The sequence below is a fragment of the Coptis chinensis genome, chromosome 4 (assembly GCF_015680905.1).
Source record: "Coptis chinensis isolate HL-2020 chromosome 4, ASM1568090v1, whole genome shotgun sequence".
Taxonomy (NCBI): Eukaryota; Viridiplantae; Streptophyta; class Magnoliopsida; order Ranunculales; family Ranunculaceae; genus Coptis; species Coptis chinensis.
Window position 1 is genome coordinate 12448230 of NC_141459.1, and position 20885 is coordinate 12469114.

At 37.4% G+C, this 20885-nt stretch overlaps 1 protein-coding gene and 1 long non-coding RNA gene across 2 annotated transcripts; both read left to right on the forward strand.

Annotated features, from left to right (window-relative positions):
- The first annotated feature begins 2854 nt into the window (after nt 1–2854).
- On the forward strand, nt 2855–5980 carry LOC147501936 (cytochrome P450 704C1-like). Its single transcript, XM_086606925.1, has 6 exons — nt 2855–3315; nt 3418–3633; nt 4124–4405; nt 4601–4924; nt 5027–5230; nt 5597–5980. Exons 1-6 carry the CDS (start codon nt 3004–3006, stop codon nt 5804–5806), a joined length of 1548 nt encoding a protein of 515 aa, XP_086463051.1. The 5' UTR covers nt 2855–3003; the 3' UTR covers nt 5807–5980.
- Nucleotides 5981–18462: 12482 nt separating this feature from the next.
- On the forward strand, nt 18463–20148 carry LOC147501937 (uncharacterized). The gene is made up of 4 exons (XR_015219908.1): nt 18463–18889; nt 19029–19124; nt 19219–19277; nt 19930–20148. It is a non-coding gene; the product is annotated as an uncharacterized LOC147501937 (long non-coding RNA).
- Nucleotides 20149–20885: the final 737 nt, after the last annotated feature.

Here is a 20885-nt window from a genome sequence, read left to right on the forward strand (position 1 = left end):
CCAGCATGTTTTCCAGCAGAAATATCAAGTTCAGAAATAAACTCAAGCTGAAAAAGTTCTGGAAAATGAGGGTGTTTGACCCCAAGGATAAATATTTGGGTATTCCCATTATGCTTTCCCATAAGAAGGTAGAGGACTTTGAATATTTAGTTAACAAAATACACAATAAGATTAAGGGGTGGAAAGCTAAGGTGCTATCACAGGCTGGAAGGGCTACCATGATCCAGTCTGTGATACAGGTCACACCCCTGTATGCCATGGCTACTTATATGCTCCCTGTATCTACCTGTAACAAGATAGATAAAGCTTGTAGAGACTTCTTCTAGCATGGGACTGAGTAGTCGAAAAGTGTCCACACCATAAGGTGGGATAACTTATGTACACCCAAATCTGTTGGAGGGTTGGGATTCAGAAAGATGAGGGATATGAACCTAGCTATGCTAGCAAAACTTCCTTGGAAAGCAACTACGGATATCAACTCTATATGGACTAAAACCCTAGCCAGCATCTATGGCAAAAACTGGATTGGGGATGTTTGGAAGCCCCCTGAGTATGCCTCTTTCTTTTGGAAAGGCATACACAAAACTTTCAATCTTATTAGTGGGGGGCTGATATGGGGGATTCACAATGGACACTCCATTTCTATTTTGGATGACCCTTGGGTTGTTAGTAATGGAATCCCAAAAACTCTAAGAGAGCTAGGAGTGGAGGACTCCAGGCTAACTGACCTCCATGTGAATGAGCTCTTCAAAGAGGATAGGACTGGGTGGGATGAGGCTAAAATCACAACCTTATTCCCCCCTATCCTTGCTAACAGAATCAAAGAAGTGGTGATCAGACCTTTGGGTTTGGGGAAGGACAAGATGGTCTAGGGAGTAGAAAAGTCTGGCAAGTTCACTGTGAAATCTGCCTACAAGTATCTTACCAAAGATAAAACTGTAGGGTTCCAGCTTTAACACTCAGGCAGTTAAGCTTCTCTGGAAAACTAGCTAGATTGCCAGCCAATATCCAGTTGTTCCTTTGGAAGGCCTATATGGAGGCTTTACCAATGGGGGATAGGCTGGACATCTAGGCATATGTTGGGAGATTTCTCCTGCCCTCTCTGTGAAACTCTCTTGGAAAATGACACCCATCTGTTCTTTGAATGTGATTGGTCGAGGGCCCTATGGTTCACATCAGGCCTGGGCCTGAGAATGGAGGCTCATGGAAGGAATGGGGTCAGAGATTGGGTTTATAAGTTCCTAAGATGGAGCAATAGCAGAAGGCAGCAAGAATCCCAAGCTGGGGTACAAGCATGCTATCTTCTTTATAACATCTGGAAAGCTAGAAATGAAGCCAAGTTCGAGCATAGACAACCTAACAGGGAGAGGATAATCAGAAGAAGTGTTTTGGAGGCAAAACAATGTTATGCGAGCTTAGCTGCATGCCACCTCGAGCACAAAGCTTCTACTGCTCATGATCTCCCTGATGCTAACCTTGATTTTGATTCTAAGTTCTTTGTTATACCTAATGAGTGTATTAATATTAGGTTTGATGCCTCTTTTCAGGCAACAACTGGAAAGGCGGCAGCAGGAGCAATTGCTTGGAACAGTGAAGGGATGATAGTGGGAGCTGGCACTAGAAGGTACTAAGCCAGATCAGCAGAGGAAGCTGAGATGGTGGCAACTGAGGTAGCTGTAGCGTTAGCACTAACTTCAGGATGGACTGAGCTTTTGGTAGAGGGAGATTGTACAGCAAGCATCAAGGCTCTTAATAGGCAAGATTGCTCTTGGCAAAGATGAGAGCTTTGAGAGATTATGTGCTTAGATTAAGCTCTCCCTTATCTTTTGTAAATTTAAGTGGTTAAGAGAAAAAGACACCGGAGAGGCACACTTTGTTGGCAAAATGGGCATACTACCGCCAGCAAGTGTGTCACCTCCCACGATGCCTCCCTGAACTACAATGTTTTGCCTTAGGATCGGTTTAAGCTATATATATATATATATATATATATATATATATATATATATATATATATATATAAAAAAAAAAAAAAAGATTGTTAAGCATGCCTAACCGCACGGCCCCACCTAACCCCATGGAATAAAAAAAAAATACTCTAGATCAGGAATCATTTAAAATCATGGCCCAAAATATCGCCGAGATATCCGATATCTTGCCGATATATCTCGGTAAATTGGTACACCGATATCGATATTTCCGATATATATCCACCGAATATTGAACCCCTTTTTTCCGAGATATATCGGAATTTCCGATATGAAACTTTATATTGCCGATATAATCGATATTTTCGATATAATCGATATATATCGGTTGACTTTTTGACTATTTTTAAATATAAATCCGATATTTCCAATATATTTCCGATATTTTAAATAGTTTGGACTGGTGACCAAAAAAACCGATATATCCGATATATCTCGGTTTTTAGATACACCGATATATTAACCGATATGGAAATTTTGGGCCTTGTTTAAAATGAGGACAAAGGTGGGATAGTTTCTGAAACTAATAAGTGTTGGTTGTTGATTGTGGTTGTTGATTGGGTCTTATTTGTGTTTTGTATCAACGACGATGTAATGGTGCTGAAAATTATTGTACGAAGACAGGGGATGATTGTCACGGACTACACCATGTCACCATCAACCACAGTTTGGCTCCACCAAATTATTGATACCCAAATGCCTGTGGTGAACCTTTTCTGTAGAGATCAGAGATAAGATTTCTACGGTCATTGCCCAATTAAGTGCTGGGTTTTAAAAAATAGCAGTAGGTCTAGAGTACGCACCGATACGCATGAATCTGGGCCGTGGACTACACATCTACACTATATATAGCCTGCGCGCAGTAGCTTTTCTATTCAAAAAAAGAAACTTTGTTTACCTACTACCTAGTACTAATACATATTTTGGACTCAGTACTTAGAATATTTCGACTTCCATACTCTCTATTTATATCATAATTCAGCTGAAGTGCTGAGCAGACCATTCATCACTCAACATGACCACATCAATTGAATCGTTTGGTAGTAGCACCTTCACCACCTTGCAGGTAGTTATAGCTTCACTGTTTGGTCTCATAGCAGTCACATTTGTCATTAGAAAACTGTCCGATAAGAAGAAGTATCACCCGTGTGCTGGTACCGTCTTGAACCATGTTCTCCACTTCAGGAAATTACATCATTACATGACTGACCTCGCTCGCAAGCACAAGACGTATAGGTTGATCAGCCCCTTCCGCAATGAAATTTACACTTCTGACCCTGCCAACGTCGAGTACATCCTTAAAACAAATTTCCCAAACTATGGCAAGGTAACCAACGTACACTTGTTGCACATCAAGATAACATGCAAATAGTTGTAAGAATCTTCAAGGCAACTGTATTTGATATTACTTGCATGAATTATTTCTCAGGGATGGTATAACTACACCATTTTGAACGATTTGATGGGTGATGGGATCGTCACTGTGGATGGTGAAAGGTGGAAATATCAAAGGAAGGTGTCTAGTTATGAGTTCTCTACCAAAAACTTGAGGGATTTTAGTGTCGCAGTCTTCCGACGAAATGCTGAAAAACTTGCTGGGGTAGTTTCAGATGCCGCAGCAGAAAACAAACCCTTTGATGTACAAGTAAGCCTTGAAGTTCGTTGGATACGCTTAAGAATTTTTGCCAACTGCATACATTTACTATCATTCTTTTGCCAGGTCGGATATAAATTATATTACTGTCAAAATTACATTTTCATGTGTTGATATATTAGAAAGTAATGATACACAGACCTACTAATTTGACCTACTTAACTGACCTATTAATAATGGTAACCATTGATTTACATATAGATACATGTATATGTGTATTGCAATGCAAAACAACATTATCGAAATAGTAATCGAGTGATAATAATAGGTCTAAAAAGTAGGTCCATGTAGTACTACTCCTGGTAAAGTAGGATATGATCATCTACACGTACATTTTCATGATCAGGTATATATATTTCATTGGTTTTTTAGTTTTTGGCCCATGTGATAATAAGGTAATTAGATTTTGGCCCTCCTTAATTCAATAACTGAAAAAAGTATCCTGACTAAAAAGAAAATATGTTTTATCATTTTTATGTAGCATTTGTTTTTGAAATCAACAATGGACACTATATTCAAAGTCGGATTCGGCGTAGAGCTGGATAGTGTGTTCGGAGCACAAGAAGGAGCAAAATTTGCGCACGCATTCACCGAATCAAGTGAAATAATCATGTGGCGCTATGCTGACATGTTATGGAGGATGAAGAGGTTCTTTAGTGTTGGAACTGAAGCAAGACTAAAGAAAGATGTCAAAGTGATTGATAAATTCATATACAAGCTAATTCGTGCTAAGATTTCCAAATTGTCCAAGTCTGATTCTTATGTAAGTTTCTATATCCACTTCTACTATCTATATACTAAAGCAATCTATATACTAAAGCAGAGACTTCTAATGGAAGATTTTCTCTCTCCTATGTGGCACTATAATATGAGAGTTAGTATTTTTTTATTTCTATTTTCAGAGTACACAAACGTGTGGTGAGTTTAACTTTTTATTGGTGTGATCACTTGGTGCTAGGTGAAGAAGGAAGATCTTTTGTCGAGGTTTCTGGAATTAAACGCCACAGATCCAAAGTACTTGAGGGACATAACTTTCAATTTCTTACATGCTGGAAGGGACACAACAGCTGCCACTCTTACCTGGTTTATGTACAGGATGTGCATGCATCCCCACATACAAGAAAAGGTCGCACAAGAAGTCAAGGAGGCCGCACAACTGAAGGATACGACATCTATTAGTGAGTTTGCAGCAACAGTGACTGAAGATCACGTTCTTGATAAGATGCAATATCTGCATGCAGCTCTATCCGAGACTCTTAGACTCCACCCTGCAGTCCCTGTTGTGAGTTGATCTATAGTTCTATATATTTCTGTAAACACGAAGATAATCTTTACTTACATTATGTGTTTACCTGTTCTGATTAATTTTGGCCTGGTGTTACAGGACGGAAAAATTTGTTTCTCAGATGATACCTTGCCGGACGGATATAGTGTGAAGAAAGGAGATATGATAGCCTATCAGCCATATGCCATGGGAAGAATGAAATATAACTGGGGAGAGGATGCAGAGGAATATCGTCCAGAAAGATGGATTGACGAAGATGGCAAGTTTCGCCCTGAGAGTCCTTTCAAGTTCACAACCTTCCAGGTGATTTTCTACTTCAAGTTATAAACCTACACTTAATTAAAGGATTAGTTGACGTATCTAGGTAGTTGGGAAAAACAACAAAATACATATAAACATTTCCAGAAAATATATGAATCAATAAGTCACGACGTAATTGAGTTCACCATTCCCTTCCTGCTGCTTAACTGCTTAAGCACTGTGTGACCTGTTAACTATAAGATGACCTGAGCTGACAGCATAATCTTACACGAAAATCAATTACCTTGTTTGGAAAGACAGGGTGCATGTTAATGGTATTTTAGTGTTCATACTCATTTTTTGTAAACAAAATACAATTTCCGTTTCAGTTGAGTAGAACTTCAATTTACATTACCTTGTGCTTGTTAGGCTGGGCCACGGATTTGTACTGGAAAAGATTTTGCTTACAGAGAGATGAAGATATGGGCTTCTGTCTTGTTCAACTTCTTTGTGTTCAAGTTAGAGGATGAGACGAAACCAGTTAAATACAAGACCATGCTCAATCTCCACATTGACGGTGCCCTCAATGTCCAGGCCTTTCCTAGAGCGGGTCGCAACCTTGGGAAAATTGATGCTTGAACAGACGGTTGTTGTGTCTCATTAGTTATCTGTTTGTTTTTATTCTTGTAGTGACCAAGAGAAACTAATTATGATTAACAAGAATGAACTGCTAAAGATGTAAAGTAAAGATTGAATCGAGCTAGAGATGAGTTTTCTTATTGAATAACAACCTCGGTTACAATTTTTTTTTTCTCTCTCTTGTTCTAGTTTTACAAATTTTTCTCTAATGATTTAAAATGAATCTTTTACTTCTCTTTCCAGTCTTTATATAGTGCTATGAGAATAGCCTTCACCAATCATTAACTGCCGCGTCTCTATCCTCTTCTTCTTCCTCATTTTCCCGCCTTAAACCTGCAATACACAAACTACATTTGTGAAATATCAACCATTACATCCATATTTTTTATTATTCATGATATTTGGGCTGGAATATCGGGTTGACGATATTTGCCCACGACATCGCCCCCTCTCGACACTTTCAAATTTCGACCACGAAAAATTTGAATGTTTCGAGAACCAACATAAATTTAAAATTTTCAAAATTCAAAATTTCAAAATATCAAGCGGTTACATCTGAAAAATGAACAGTTATCACGAAATATCAACAATAAAAATCTTCAATTATTTTCTCTCTCTTCACTTATCCACAAAAAGCTTGAGACACTCCAACCCTACCACCATTAACAAACTAAAAAAGTTTCAACTTGAATTTTTTCGCTATCTCCATCATCAAAACTTTCTGCAAATTTGTCAGGTTAGTTAACATAAACACTTAAAATGGGATTTTCTGCAATAAACTTCATCGTTGTCTTTAATCTTGAAGAAAAACATCTGTTTTCCTTTATATATTACTAAAATTTAGGGTTAGGGTTTTGAGCTTGAATGTGTTATTTGTGTGTCCCTATACTAACTAGACCTTGAATTATAATTTTTGATAGTATGGCTAGGAAAAAAACTTGTGTTAACTTTAAACGCACCCTCTCGAAACAATCCTAGCTTCAACGTCAAGAATGCATGCTTTCGACATACAGTTTTTCACCTCGAAACCCGACATTATCCCCAAGAGACCTCGATACGCGTTTAATTAATAATATATTATATACTTATACTAGATATAGCGATAGTGGCTCAGATAAATGCAATAATTATAATAAAAAATTTATTGTTTTTAGTGATACCGATATGTCGAACGAAAGTATTGAATCTGCAACTCGAAACAACTCGTCTTGTTCAGCCTCGTTATCACAAAGGACTGAGACTGACGAACCAGAATGGCGTGCCATGTATCTGGTTAACGGCCCCATCCCTTTGAGACCATAGATTCAGAATCTGACCGCGAAGTTATGGACGATAATAGCATGTGGAGTAATGGCTTGAACCCTTGTTTTCCCAAAAGACCCAACTTAGACATAGTTAAAGCTGCCTACCAAATACCAGACTCTGTCCATCTTCGACATTATGCTGGTAGTACAAAAGGAACTCGATGTCAAAGCGGCGTTCCTCAAACCACCATTATTACCGTTGGGCAACTAGCTGCTGGCCTGCGCCTTCCCTTATCTAATCTCGATCGAGAAGTACTGAACTACCTGACCATTTCTCCTGGCCAAGGCATAGGCAATTTCTGGAGATTGCTATACATTTGTAATTTTTATAATTCTCACTTTGCACCCGATGTCCATATATCCCAAAGGATTCATCTTATCGATATCCAAAAACACTATACCTTTGTTGAACATAACGAGAAGAATAAACATGGTATAAAAGAGCCCAGTGGTTATTTTTATCCCAAAAAACGAATTAACCGTGCAGCATTATAAGGATAAACCAAGATAGTGATTTCAGATGACCATTATACCCTATCGTTGTATCTGGGCAATGGGAGTCATCTGCTTCGGTCGCATTTCCATCCTTGGCATATCCTGTTTTTAACATTAAAGGTACGTTATTTTACGACACCTTATCCCTCCTCTATCTCAGACCTGCTATATGACTAGTCTACCGTTGCGACTTTGTTTCAGTGCCCAAATTAAACTAACTGATAAACGTAAAATGAATAGTTTTATCTACGAATAAAAGATTGAACTCTAAACGCAAGTAAAACTAAAACTATTTTCTCGTGTGTTATATCAAAGATTATTCTACTCTCGAATCTATCGAAATAGAGTTGGAGTAAAAGATTCGTTCCACTCCTAGCTTGTTAGTATTCAATGTTTTCTACGACTATCTGTCTATCCAAAGTTAATGAGAGTAATGTGGGATTTATAGTACTATGCAATTATGCTAACAAGATACGAATAACGAAATGACGGAAATATTAAGGTTTGAATCTAGATAAAGAATTAGGGGAATTTGATTCCACCTTGAATCCAACTTCATAGCCTAGCATAAAATGTTGTAATCCAATTCTTACGTTCTTACGATAAGAATTGGTCGTTCTAATCCCTAATCATTCATGACAATCTCTACCAACTAATGACTAGCATGTGAGGAAGTTAAACCCATTCTCATGGCGAATCAACTACCTTTTAGAGTGGAATAGACTCTTACAACTAATTCTACACTACACAATCAAGTTTTCATCAAGGCTTCATCAAACCTTTCTAATAGAGGTTTAGCCATGATTCATCAAACTATCATTTCCATATGAAATTAAACAAGGCATGGCATAAAGGTTATAACTTTACTATATCGATCTACTCAAGAATTCAAATCTAATTTAAACAACTAAGAAATGAATAACGACTAATAACTGAATTTAGATCTAAGTAATTTAATAAACCAAACTAAAATTATCAATAACTAACTACTTTTATTAATATAATGAATAATAAAATAATGATTTAAATACTAAATTCAAATGAAAACTAATTAATTAATGGAGGAAAAACTAGATCTAGAACTATGCTCTAATGGCTACTTGCTACCTAAAACTAACTATTTTCTTGAGAGCTAAGTCTTCTCTATTCAAATGGAGGAGACAAGATCCACATTTTTGTGCATGGGCTGAGGAGCCGTGTTTTGGGCCGGAAAATCGAGCCCAAAACCCAATTTCTTCTTTCCATGGAAGCTTTTTCAGTTGGATTTTGCTTCAATAGACTTTTCGTCCACTTCTACTCATCTGATTGGGTCAAGGTTTAATCCATTAAAAATCTCTTTCCGAGCCGGTCGTTTAGACGTAAGGTGCGCTGATTCGAGGTCCGAGTCCAAAGATCACGATCTTCTAAGTTCTCACGACTTTTGTCATTTGTTTTACGCCCGCGTTGACTTTGACTTTTCAGCTTTGACCGGGCTTTTTAAAAGTTTTTTCTCCTTCAATCTTGGCCTTTAATCTCAGAACTCCTTACCAAGCAACCCTTGCTCATTTATCTCGCCAAAGTGACACATTTCTGCACATAATTGACTTCAATGCTTGAAATACATAAAAACACGTAAGCAGCATTAACTTTTATTTATTACTCGTATAATTAGTCTAAATGTATTATTGTTAAGGGGTTAAAACTACAGTTTTGGGCTCTTATCAAACCATCCCCAAACAGCATTTTGTTTGTCCTCAAGCAAATATGAGAAATTAACATAAGTGACCAAAAATGGAGTTCTAACTAATCTCGTTTCGCCGAGTGCGATTGCATTGACCATATACAACAAGGCCTTAAACCACTAGGAATTCCCTAGTGGACGAGTTATAGCCTAGTGAGAGTTTTACAATAAATGTACTCACAAAATTTATCTATACTACAACGACTAAGAAATAAACTATTGTTTCCTTATATATGTCTCAATTATCTATACATCTCACTAGCAATAAATAAAGAATAATCAAGTCGAAACCTAAGCTAATATATGCATAATAATCAATCAACTACGAATAAACATGTATACAATGAGTATTACTATGAAATGCACTAGCAGGTCTGTTTCTAAAAACTCGGAATAACGTCCTTAAGTAGGTCCTCACATAAATGTCAAGACAAAAACCACTCTGATTTTTCCTCCAAGTTTCATTTACTCCAATGTGCAGTGGGCACACTTTACCTTACAATCTTAGTGACACACAAGGAAGCCGGAGTCAATCAATCACATCTGCCACTTACTATCACACTAACATATTCCTAATTGAGCTAGAGGTCTTTATTAGGTGTTGCGGGGATTAGGAGATGGTTTAAGAAGGAAGAAAATGGATATTCAAAAAGGACAAGTCTGAGATAATAAAGTCTTCATATTATGTAACTAGAGAAAATTTTGTTTTTTTTTTTTGCTTTTACACTTTGTTTCCATCCTTAGCCATATTTTTTTCTTTTTCTTTTGCTTTTGACTTCTTTGATTCTATTTTTGGAGTTCTAACTCTTTATTTTCTTTTATTTATTTATTTATTTTTATTTGGATGGAATCTTTCTTTTCTTATCTGAAGCAACTAACTAATTCTTGATTTCAAAGGTCTTTCTCTTTTCTATTCTTCATCTCTATTTTCAAACTCATTCAAAGAATGTGTAGGCTAATATATATATATATATATATATATATATTTTTTTTTTTAATTTTTAATTTTGGTTTGTTTTTGTAACAGGGTTAGGGATTTGCGGTTTATGAAAGGCTAAAGAAAAGCTCAGAGAGGCGACTAGTAGAAAATAATTTATAGGTTTGAATTTCACGCTATATCGATCCAAAGAGGGCCTAAATTCTCTCTTAGGATATGGTATAGTGATCAAGCAAGTGGACGTGTGATTTCTCTATCCGGATTTTACTTCTCCCTTGTGTCATTTTTCTAACGTTTCACTCATATAAAGCTTTAGGCTATATTCTCACAGGATTTGTAGAATAAGTACTCTAGCCTAGATTTCATAAACTTATTGCCAAACAATCATAGATACTCATGCAATATATTTATAGAAAGATGCAAAGATTATTATCTACATATTAATCTAAGTTTCTAAAAACTATTCTAATGCAAAAGCTACGTGAGATTTCTAGATTATCAAGGGCCTAGAGAAGGGAAGCAATACCAATATTCCTAAGTGTATAACATAAACTTTTTATTTATATTTTTAAAAATTTTGAATTTTTACTAGAAAACAAGTGCATACTGTACATATCTATATCCTAACAGATGCCTTAATTACACGTGTTTCTATGCCTCCCCGGACAAGAAGCATGCTTTGTCCTCAAAGTATATAAATAAATAGGGTAGAGAAATACCATGGAAACGCATAAAATTCTGGAACATCTGCAAAACAAGGTTAAACATACTAATATAGAAAATAAAAAATTGATGCAACTCTATAGGAGTTCCACCCTTTATGGGATTAATAAGAAATAAATTGCTTGGGACATAAGCAGACACTAACTGAAACTAAAAACTTACATTAACTCCTGTTTAAGCCTCATCCTCCTCATCTCTAATAAAGAAATGCGGTTCCTTCGCATCCTGCCATGCCATGATAATTTGCCAGGCTTCACGTCACTTATCATCTACTATAGCTAACCTGTCAAGCGCCACTTGGTCGGATGGGGTGTAAGGTGCAACCTGATGAGGTTGTATTCTCCACCCTTGCCAAGTCATTGCACAGAACGATCGAATAATACAATTGGTGGATCTCACAATGTCGACCCCAACCCAATCCGTGAAACGGGCACAAAAAATAGGAAAGGAACATAGCATAATACGACAAATTAAAACAGGCATAAGAAGGTGCTTATGCCTCTTGCTATGGGCTCGGGCTAAACTAGACATTAAGGTCTGGCGAATATCATAGAGTGTACGTCCCCCAGCTAAGCAAGGAAAATATCACAAGTTTCGCCATTCACAGAAGAATAATGCCATTCCCCTCTAATGTTTAGCATGATCCAAAATATAACAGTGCCCACGTTCATAGACAGTACCAAGGGCGACGTTATAATCCCTTTGGTCCTCAATCCTAAAGATTCCTGCCTCGTAATGCTCATGCAAATCCTCATAGTTATACATGTACATATTATCTACCAAATAGGCCCATGAGTCTTGTATTTCAGCAGGCATAGCAAGTCCAAGAACAAAGGCTAGCAAGAACCAAGAAATTTCCATCGGTTCATCCCCGATGGTGATGGAAAACACTTGTTGTCCATCTGGTCTATCAAAGAACTTACAATTATCATAAAAATAAGATGTAAGTGCGGGAGAATAAAGTTCATCAGGTCTTACCATTAGCGGTTCCCAGCCTACGTGTATTATAACCTCGCGAAACCAAGCACCATAAGCATCACTTTGGAACAAGTCTTCAAAAGACTGTTCCGGTATGATACGAGGTGATGTCATGAAAAACTACTCTCTAAAACAGCTGGGACGATCTAGGAACAACTCACAAAAAATTGGAATTTTTCGTGCCTACAGATGTCAGAGTGCAGGGGGCGCTCAAGCTATGCCTGGGTAGGGCGCGGGATGCGCCTTGGTGAATTTTGAGTTCCAGGCACTTAGGCGCAGGGCACACTCACTTTTTGCCTGGGATGGGCGCGGGTCGCGCTCAGGTGAATTTTTGAGTTACAGGTGGACAAGCGGTGGCGCTCTACTGAAGCGCAGGCGCACTCCGTGCTGCTGAAGTCCTAAAGTGAAGAAGGAAAAACGGAACTTGGGAGTGAAAGGTGAGAGATTAAAGTGGGATGTAGTGTGGGTTGTGAGTGTAGAATGAAGGAAGTTTATATAGGTTGTGAGCTTCCAAAACGAATCGGCAAGTTGCCAAAAAGTTTTAAGGCAATTGCCGGAAACAAAATATTTCCGAAACCGAAAACGGAAACAACCCATATTATCTATTCCAAAACCAACCCAATATCTTTTAGGTTGAATTTAGGATAGTAACTGCCTAACTCATTGAGATTTCATCCTACCACAATATCTACTCATAGCCATGCCCATATTGGCAACATCCCCAGCAATCATCTCAAAATTATCTAATAATTTTTTTGGATCATATAAAAATCATGCTAGACTAAATAATACCACCCCCAAACAATTCGGGAAGGTGGGATTAACAATAAAATCAAAGCACAATTTGAAAAGAACCAAATTATATTAAAATTCAAATTCAAATACATTTAACTACTAAATTTAAATTTGACTACGGAATTTAACAACTTAACATCCAAACTACTAAAAACAATAAAAACAACTAAATAACATTGACACAACAACTTTTTCTAAACAACTAGCCACGTGATGAAGATGGACCCTGAGATGGAGATTGGGCCTGTGATTGTGATGGGGACTGAGATAAAGAAGGGCCCGAGCCATCCGTCCTTTGATGACGACGCTCATGCCTCTCAGACTCATCTTAAACAAAAACCTCTAGGGGTGGCATGCGTCGTAGAATCTCTACTTGGAACAGGCATTGTGCTTCCATTGCTGCTTTTATCTTTGCCTTCATCTCTGTATACTACGCATTGTGACGCTGAATGAGTGTCTCCATGTTATACAAGATATCATCCTGACCCTTTTCGAGGATTTCAAAACTCGTCTGAAGGTTCTTTTGTTTATTTCGAATTATGATCTGCCTATCCCGTACATCTTCACAAATAGCATAAATGCACGCCAGTATGCAGCACTAACATGCATTCTGAATCAGACGTACACCCTCCAAGGCATCTTCATCCAAACATGTCATGTCCTCCATTTCCTCATCCGAATCAACCACCCTATCCTCCGGCAACATTCAAGTCTTTTGGATACACTCCGTATAAATAATTTCATTTGCATGCAATTTCAACATCCTCCGCTCAGTTCTTGGTTCCCCCCAAGACAACATTATCTTCGTAATTAAAACAGGAAATGGTGCAATACTCTTCCCAACTCCTCTAATCATATTTATCAAAAACTCGAGGATACAGAATTCATACCTCTTCTTTTCCAATATCCAGAGAACGTGCATACATGTCAAACCAATGTCGCTCACTTTTTCCTTCCCAATGATGTTCTTACCAATCCACTAGAGCTACAACTAGTTGGTTGGTTCGCAGAGATGTCTGTCGAGCACAATAAGAATTCGGATTGTATTGACCCTCCATGACCGTGTCGTTTCATCAATCATGGGAACTCCAAAGATAATCGATTCCCCGTCATGATGGCTTCGAGGTGGCGTTCAGGCATAATGCCTAAAATCTTAGCCAACTTCTCTCTCGATAATTCTCTCCTAGTCCTAGCCACTTTCATGAAAATTTTATGACCATCCAATTCTCTATTCTTATAGAATTGTTCGACCAAATCGGAGTAGTAGAAATCATCTATCGAGTACCACAACCTATTCCAATTCCTCATAATCATCTCATCACCATAAAACAGCGTGAAGCGGTCGGCAGTAAAAGCTTGTTCCAGCAAAATTCTTTGTCTTAGAGTCATTGAAGTTTTAGGTAGATTTGTGGGTTTGAATAAGGTGGGGAATGGAGTTAAAATAAAAATCACTTAAAAGAATGGGAGGGAGCTCGGTGGTGGCGGTGGCAGTTCGAATTCTTGTATTTTTGGATGTTCTCGGTGGTTGGAATTGTTGGAGATGGTTGTGGGAGAGGTTTAGAGAAGATTTGAATTTGTTTTAAACTGTTGGTATGGGTGTATTGAGGTTTTTTTTTTTTTAATTTTTGGTTAGGGTTTTGAATTTGGTAATGGCGGAATTGGAAAGAGGAAGAAGAACGCAATGCGTTCTTGGTCCATACTGTTGACTTGGGCCCAAGCTCAATTCGATTTTCTAAATTCGTCGATTTTTCGAGCAACTTCAAACTAAAATTGCCGCCTCGTTACTGGTCTGATTTATGCGAATGAGATATAGAAACGATCAGAAGAGAATTTCCAATTGAATGATACATAAAACACTCTATTCCAACCATGGGTGATATATAAGAAGATGGAAATTGCCTCAAAATATGTGCATGACATAAGTTATGGGAACAAATAAAATCTAAATTAATAGATAATGTCAACCCGAATCGAAATACGATTAAACGGCCTAAGCAACCTAAATGGGAAGTTGAACAATCAAGGATGGAAAAACGAACACCTCACCCCCAAACAAATTTTTGACAATAGAGTTTAGAAAATTTGTTTTAAAAGCAGGTCATCTAAAGTCAGATTCCCGAGACTTCCTAAATTACTATTTTTATGATTGTAACAATTTTTATTTTTTATGAATAAGATTTAATATAAGAAAAACTAAGAAAGCAATAAATACATAATTCACACCATAGAGAAACATGACTCAAAAACCGAGAAAACATGCACGAGTGGAATATTTGAATTATGTTAACCTTGGACTTAGGATCCGATACTTACAACCACACACTCCATGGGGAGGGCCCGGTTACCTAAATGATGCACTTACCAATATATGGGATTGTAAGAAAGTACACCAAAAAACTAAATGAGTCATTTATAGTCAGATAATCGAGACTTTAACAAATAACATATATATATATATATATATATATATATATATATATATATATATATATATATATATATATATATATATATATCAACAACCTAAAGAGTTGTGGGTCTTTCCATAAATAAATAACATGGAATGCACCCCCAAACAGAATCAAACACCAAGATTTTCTACGACGCAACTTAGTAAAATGAAAGCGAGGTCTGATAGATCTAGGATGTAACCGAGCATGCACTTTCTTTTTCATCTTTGAACGAGAGGGTGTCCAAGTGAATGATCGTGAGAAAATGGATGTTTGTGGAAGAGAAGTTGGATATGGATAAGTTTTAGACGTAAGGGATGGAAGAAATGAGAATGTGGGTTTAGCACAAAACTCATTCATGGTGTAGGTAGAAACTGTCTCCATTCTGAAAATAAAGGTGTCAATTGCTTTTCCCTTGGGAATTATTTCCGTATTAGAGGATTTAGAAATTCATTAAGCACAGAAGAAGCACGAGGGTCAAGCGCAAACTCCAAGTTCTTTTGAAAAGGTGGAAGGTGGGAAAAATTGGTGAAGGAAGATGAATGAGTGTCAGCTAGAGCTCTCAGGTCTAGATCATCAGAAGCCTTGAGATATGCAAGACATTCCTCAATAGGTGGGTCAAAAGAATCACTAGGATAGAGGGTGAAAAATTCCTCTTCCGTCATAGTGTCAAGGGATGAATGAATGTTGGCAGGGTGGGACTCGCGAGGTGGCAAGAAAGAGTTGCAAAATAGTCGAAGGAAATCTTCCTCGACTTCCAGGGAGTTTGCGTCGAAGTTGGAACTTCCAAAGAAAAGGAATTTCTGCATCTGATCATTCGGAAATGTGGTTTTGAAATAATCATGAGCTAAACTCTCGATCATGCTAACCTCTCCATCGATATTCATATCAAGAACCTGTTTGCTCGTTTTAAAAACATTGACCTCAACAGAAAGATGGCCAAAGGACAAGGACATCGAACCATCGCGGCAGTTTATAAGCATGCACTATACCATAACTGCAATTTTGTGACAGAGGCTTTTGAGGCTTTGTAATGCCAAAATGCCGTCAGAAATTTTGTGACGGCAATTAGGCGTCAGTATTTATTTTTTAGCATCACAATAAATTAAAAGGTTATTTTATCTTTTTAAGAAAATTCTAGAAAAAATTAGTGACGGCATATAGGCGTGAGATTTTAGATAAAAAAAAAGTTGAAATCAGCGCACGTGTTCTGCACAAGCGTCAAACTCGAAAGACATCGGGTTTCTTCTCGATCTCAACTCTCTAAAAGAGTGAAACCCCTTGCCCTAAATATGTTCTTCCTCCCCACTTCTTCATATTCCACCTCCTTCCCCTAATTTCGACGACGGTGAATTGAAGGCGACAACTTTGTTTATCCCAACATCTCTGTCTTAAACAGAGGTACTCTTTTTCGATCTTTTAAGGTTACAATCGATGAAGAAAAATTTTGTTTGTCTTCATTTTTTTTTTGGGGTTTCTAACGTGATTTCGTTTTCTAGGGTTTATAATCTTGTTCCTATGGAGTTTTCTCCATTTCGCAGCTTCTCCACCCAATTTGCATCAACTGTGTGAGAACCCCACTCTCTTCTCTACTCTCTTGATCAAAACAATTCATCTAACCACATCCCTTCCTCTCCTTCTCATATCTTCAAACCCCATTTTTATTGCTCTTGACCATTTACAGGAATATTTGGTAGTTGGGATCGGAAAATGTGCTGAAAATTGATACAATTCAAGTTGGAAAAAAGGAAGTATTTTCTGCAGAGGAAGCAATAAAGTGTCCTATTAACAAGCTGATTGATGGTGTCGAATTTGTTGGAAAACACGATGGAGAAGTGACGGCCTTATCCATTGGCACATGGATGACCACTAGTTTAGTTTCTGCGTCGACAGATGGCACGGTTGGTATCTTCACATTTGTTTTGCACTAGGCACTTTTATTTTTGTTATTCTAAAATGTTCTAGATACTTCTCTAGTTGACTAAGAGGCGTGAATTAAATTCTTATTGTTGTACATTTGGCTTTGTGTATGTTTTTCTTTTTTGCCTTTTGCTTTGTTCTATTTAGCTTGCTTATCTGCTTTGGGTGTTAATTAGTTGGGTGTATTGTGTGTGTGTGGTGAGGGAGTTGGGTCTGGAGTTCTGGTTTTAGTATTAACTTTTTGGTTTTGTATTTTTTTTTTCTTGATTCTAGGTGTTGATGTAATCTCTGAATTATCTCAATATATTTAGATTGATGGATCAAAATTAAAAGTTACATTTGTGGCTTGGAATCATGAAATGACATGGACAGTGAGGAGGATGATCACATCCGATTTAGGTCGAGGATGACATGGAAGGGGCCTGATCAGGGGAGGATGGTAGCTGATGTTAGTTGTATTTTTTTTGTAAATGGGGGAGTTCTTAGTTATAGGCTTGGGATTTCTCTTTGTAGGGTAGATTGTCCATTTCTTTCTCCTTGCTTCCTTGTCTTGGGATTTTTCCTTGTCTATTTTTTAAGTAAGGCCCAACAGTTGGAACTTGAGAACCAATGACTAGGTACTGAAGCCGTACTAGTCCTAGTTAGCTTGGTATATGTCTGAGTCCCGCAAATAGCCGCTAACTAGTAGTTAGTGCTTCCCCAGATGCTGCTATATTCGCCGGCTTTCGTAAGTATGTCTGAGACTCCTAGTATAGGTTAGACACCCTACCGGCTGGTGCCTTTAGGTAAGGATAGCTGAAAAAGTAACCCGTTTCATATAGATCGAGACTTGTAGCTTGATTATTTAATCATTCCATACTGGTAAGAATTGCAGAAAATCATTCTATAACACTTCTTCTTCTTCAGGATATCCGACGATCAAGACAATTCCCGTCAAACTCTTTCATTTAATAGAAGTGAATTCCGTCTTTGCTTTGCCGGTGGTGTGTCTAGCTGCTGCTGCTGCTTTGCCTCATCGCCATTCTTTGGTGCTCGCTTGCTACCGCCAGCGCGTCGTCTTCTTTAGGTGCCTGCACGCTTGCTGCCGCTAGTGCGTCTTCTTTGCCACGCGCTTTGCTGCCATGGACCTTAGGTTATATAAGAGAAGGTAGGATCCAAGTTAAATAATTGAACTTGTTCCAAAAGGTAAGACAACAAGGAACCGAGCCAAAGATAAGAATCACTACTAAAAAAAACATATTTTATATCGGTTACAAGAATACCTCTATATTGGTTCTTAATAAAACTGATATAATATTCTACCAAGATTTCTCATATCGGGTTTATATTTTTTTCATATCGGTTGCTATTTTGTCATGTCGTTTACATAATAACTGATATGTTATATCCAACCTTTTATATCACAAAGTTCCAACCCATCTAAGTAGTTAAGTATGTATAATATCACTTACATTTTTTGCAATATAAGAATATTCCGTTTAGATATAAGAATTCGTGTGTTATTTCATTGCCTTACCGGAAAAGAAAGAAAAGAAACTTTTCGATAGGCACAAACCAATTCTAGGGTTTGGGAAACTCATCCGCGATGGTTGTCTTAATTAGATCAACCTAGGTGTTCTCGAGCTTCTCTTCTCCACTAGATCGAGCATCTGATCTCCATGGGGTTTTGCTGACTAGGTATCTAGTTCACTGGAATTTCAGATCTGCTTGTTTTGATTCAATTCGAGTAGATGGTGCCATGGGGTTTTGCTTTGTTTGAAGGTAATGTCTAATTTCAGAAATTGTTAGTTATATATGTTACTATTACTTGGAGTTTTTCGCTTTTTATCCTTTTGTTTGCTTATGAGATTCATTTGATGTATTATGTTGTATTAGGCTAACATTTTGGTTTGATTGTTAGAATCCTAGAAGTGTTACTCCTGCCGCAAACTCAGGGCTTTCACCTCTCCCTCCTGAACGTGGTGCAACAGTTGATATTCCTCTTGATTCTTCAAAGGTGAGATAAATTTCAGGACAGGAAATTACCTTATTAAGATGCCCTATTTAAGCTTTAACCTGAACTCATTATACGATACTTTGTTTTGAATTAGGATATCAAAAAGAAGGAGAAGGAACTCCAATTCAAGGAGGCTGAATTGAAGAAAAGGGAGTAGATATCTTTTGCTTTTGCTTTAGATGTGTATAAACATGTGCATGTCGACATTGGATATCTGTGTGCTACATTAGACTAGGTAGTTACATTAGACTAGGTGGATATCTCTACCAATTTCTCTCTTGATTCTTGTTATATAGCTTGCCTCACAGCTGTAAGAGGTCTCGTCCTTTCTCTAAATCAGCTAGGGAATTTCAAGTCTCTTTGTCAAAGCTATACATAGACTAACGAAGTTGCTGCTGTTTTTCTCTCCTTCTGAATTGCATGCAACAAGGCTTTCATTTGCTTCATCATATTTAAGTGGTCTCCTCTCCTTGGTGATTGATTGTATGTCTTTTGAAAATCCTATATGTTTTCAAGGATAAGCTATGGAGAAAAGCTATAACAAATCCATAAAGTATTTATTCCAAAAATGACACCCAAAAGACGTAGGACTTGTGTATTGTCAAGTCTTTGATCCTCCATGGGATGATCAGATACTTTTAATTAATTTATTTCTTTCTATATGTACTTTTGTGGTGGTGTTGAGGCAAAGATAAAATAATTGTTTCTTGGAACTTTTAACGACTTATGAGCTACTTTACTCCTGTAAGGTACTTGTTTATGAAAGATCTACCGGATCATTTCTCGAAGTTTCTTGAATATGCAGCTACCTGAACATGATATTACACTGGAAGCAGCATGGCTTGAGCTTTTCATTGACCGTAACGGAAAATATTGGGATGTACCAGAGTCGATCTCATTGGATGTGTCATATCTCATTTTTGATTCTGGATTGAGATACCGGTTTGGTGTGAAAAAAATAGGGGCCATCCGCAGGCTGTTAATGCCATAAATGGTTACCCGCCTTTAGCTTTAATGCCTGGAATATGTGCAAACCTTCTCTTATGAGAAGAGCAGTGACATTTGGAGACAAGAAGAGAAGCAAAAAGATATCATTATTACGACAGAGAAGGGTAAAACAAATGTATTACTTTTTGTATGATGAATTGATGAATACAAAACAAATGTATGATGAATTTTTTTGTATTACTTTTTGCTCATAGATGAACTTGGATACTTAATATGTGATCTTGAGTTGTAGTCGAGTGATTACATTAATTGAAATGGTATGTTTGTAGATTTTTTGATATATTTTTTGTGTTCATCATTTTGTGATACATGTTTTGTCAAATTTTGATGTTTGGGGTTTTTGTGGTTGTATTTATGCAGGTGATTTAAGGGGGAGAAAAAAGAAAAATAGGATGGCAACCAAAAATGAAAGTTATTTTTTTTTTCAATTAAATGATATTTTGTGACGCCTGTCAAAAAGGGTTGTCATAAATAACTGACGCCAACAAGCCGTCACAAATATTTGTGATGCCAGAATGCCGTCACAAAAAAAAGACACCACAGTGCGTCACAAATTACTGACACCAAAATGGCGTCACAAATATTTGTGACGCTACAGTGCCGTCACAAAAAAAAGTGACACAAATTAAGACGCCAAATTTTTGACGCCAAAATGGCGTCACAAAAAATAATTATGACGCCAATTAGCCGTCACAAATTTACTGTTTTGGTGTAGTGGCGTTGGCAGTTGCCAAGAAAGGGTGCCCTAAAATG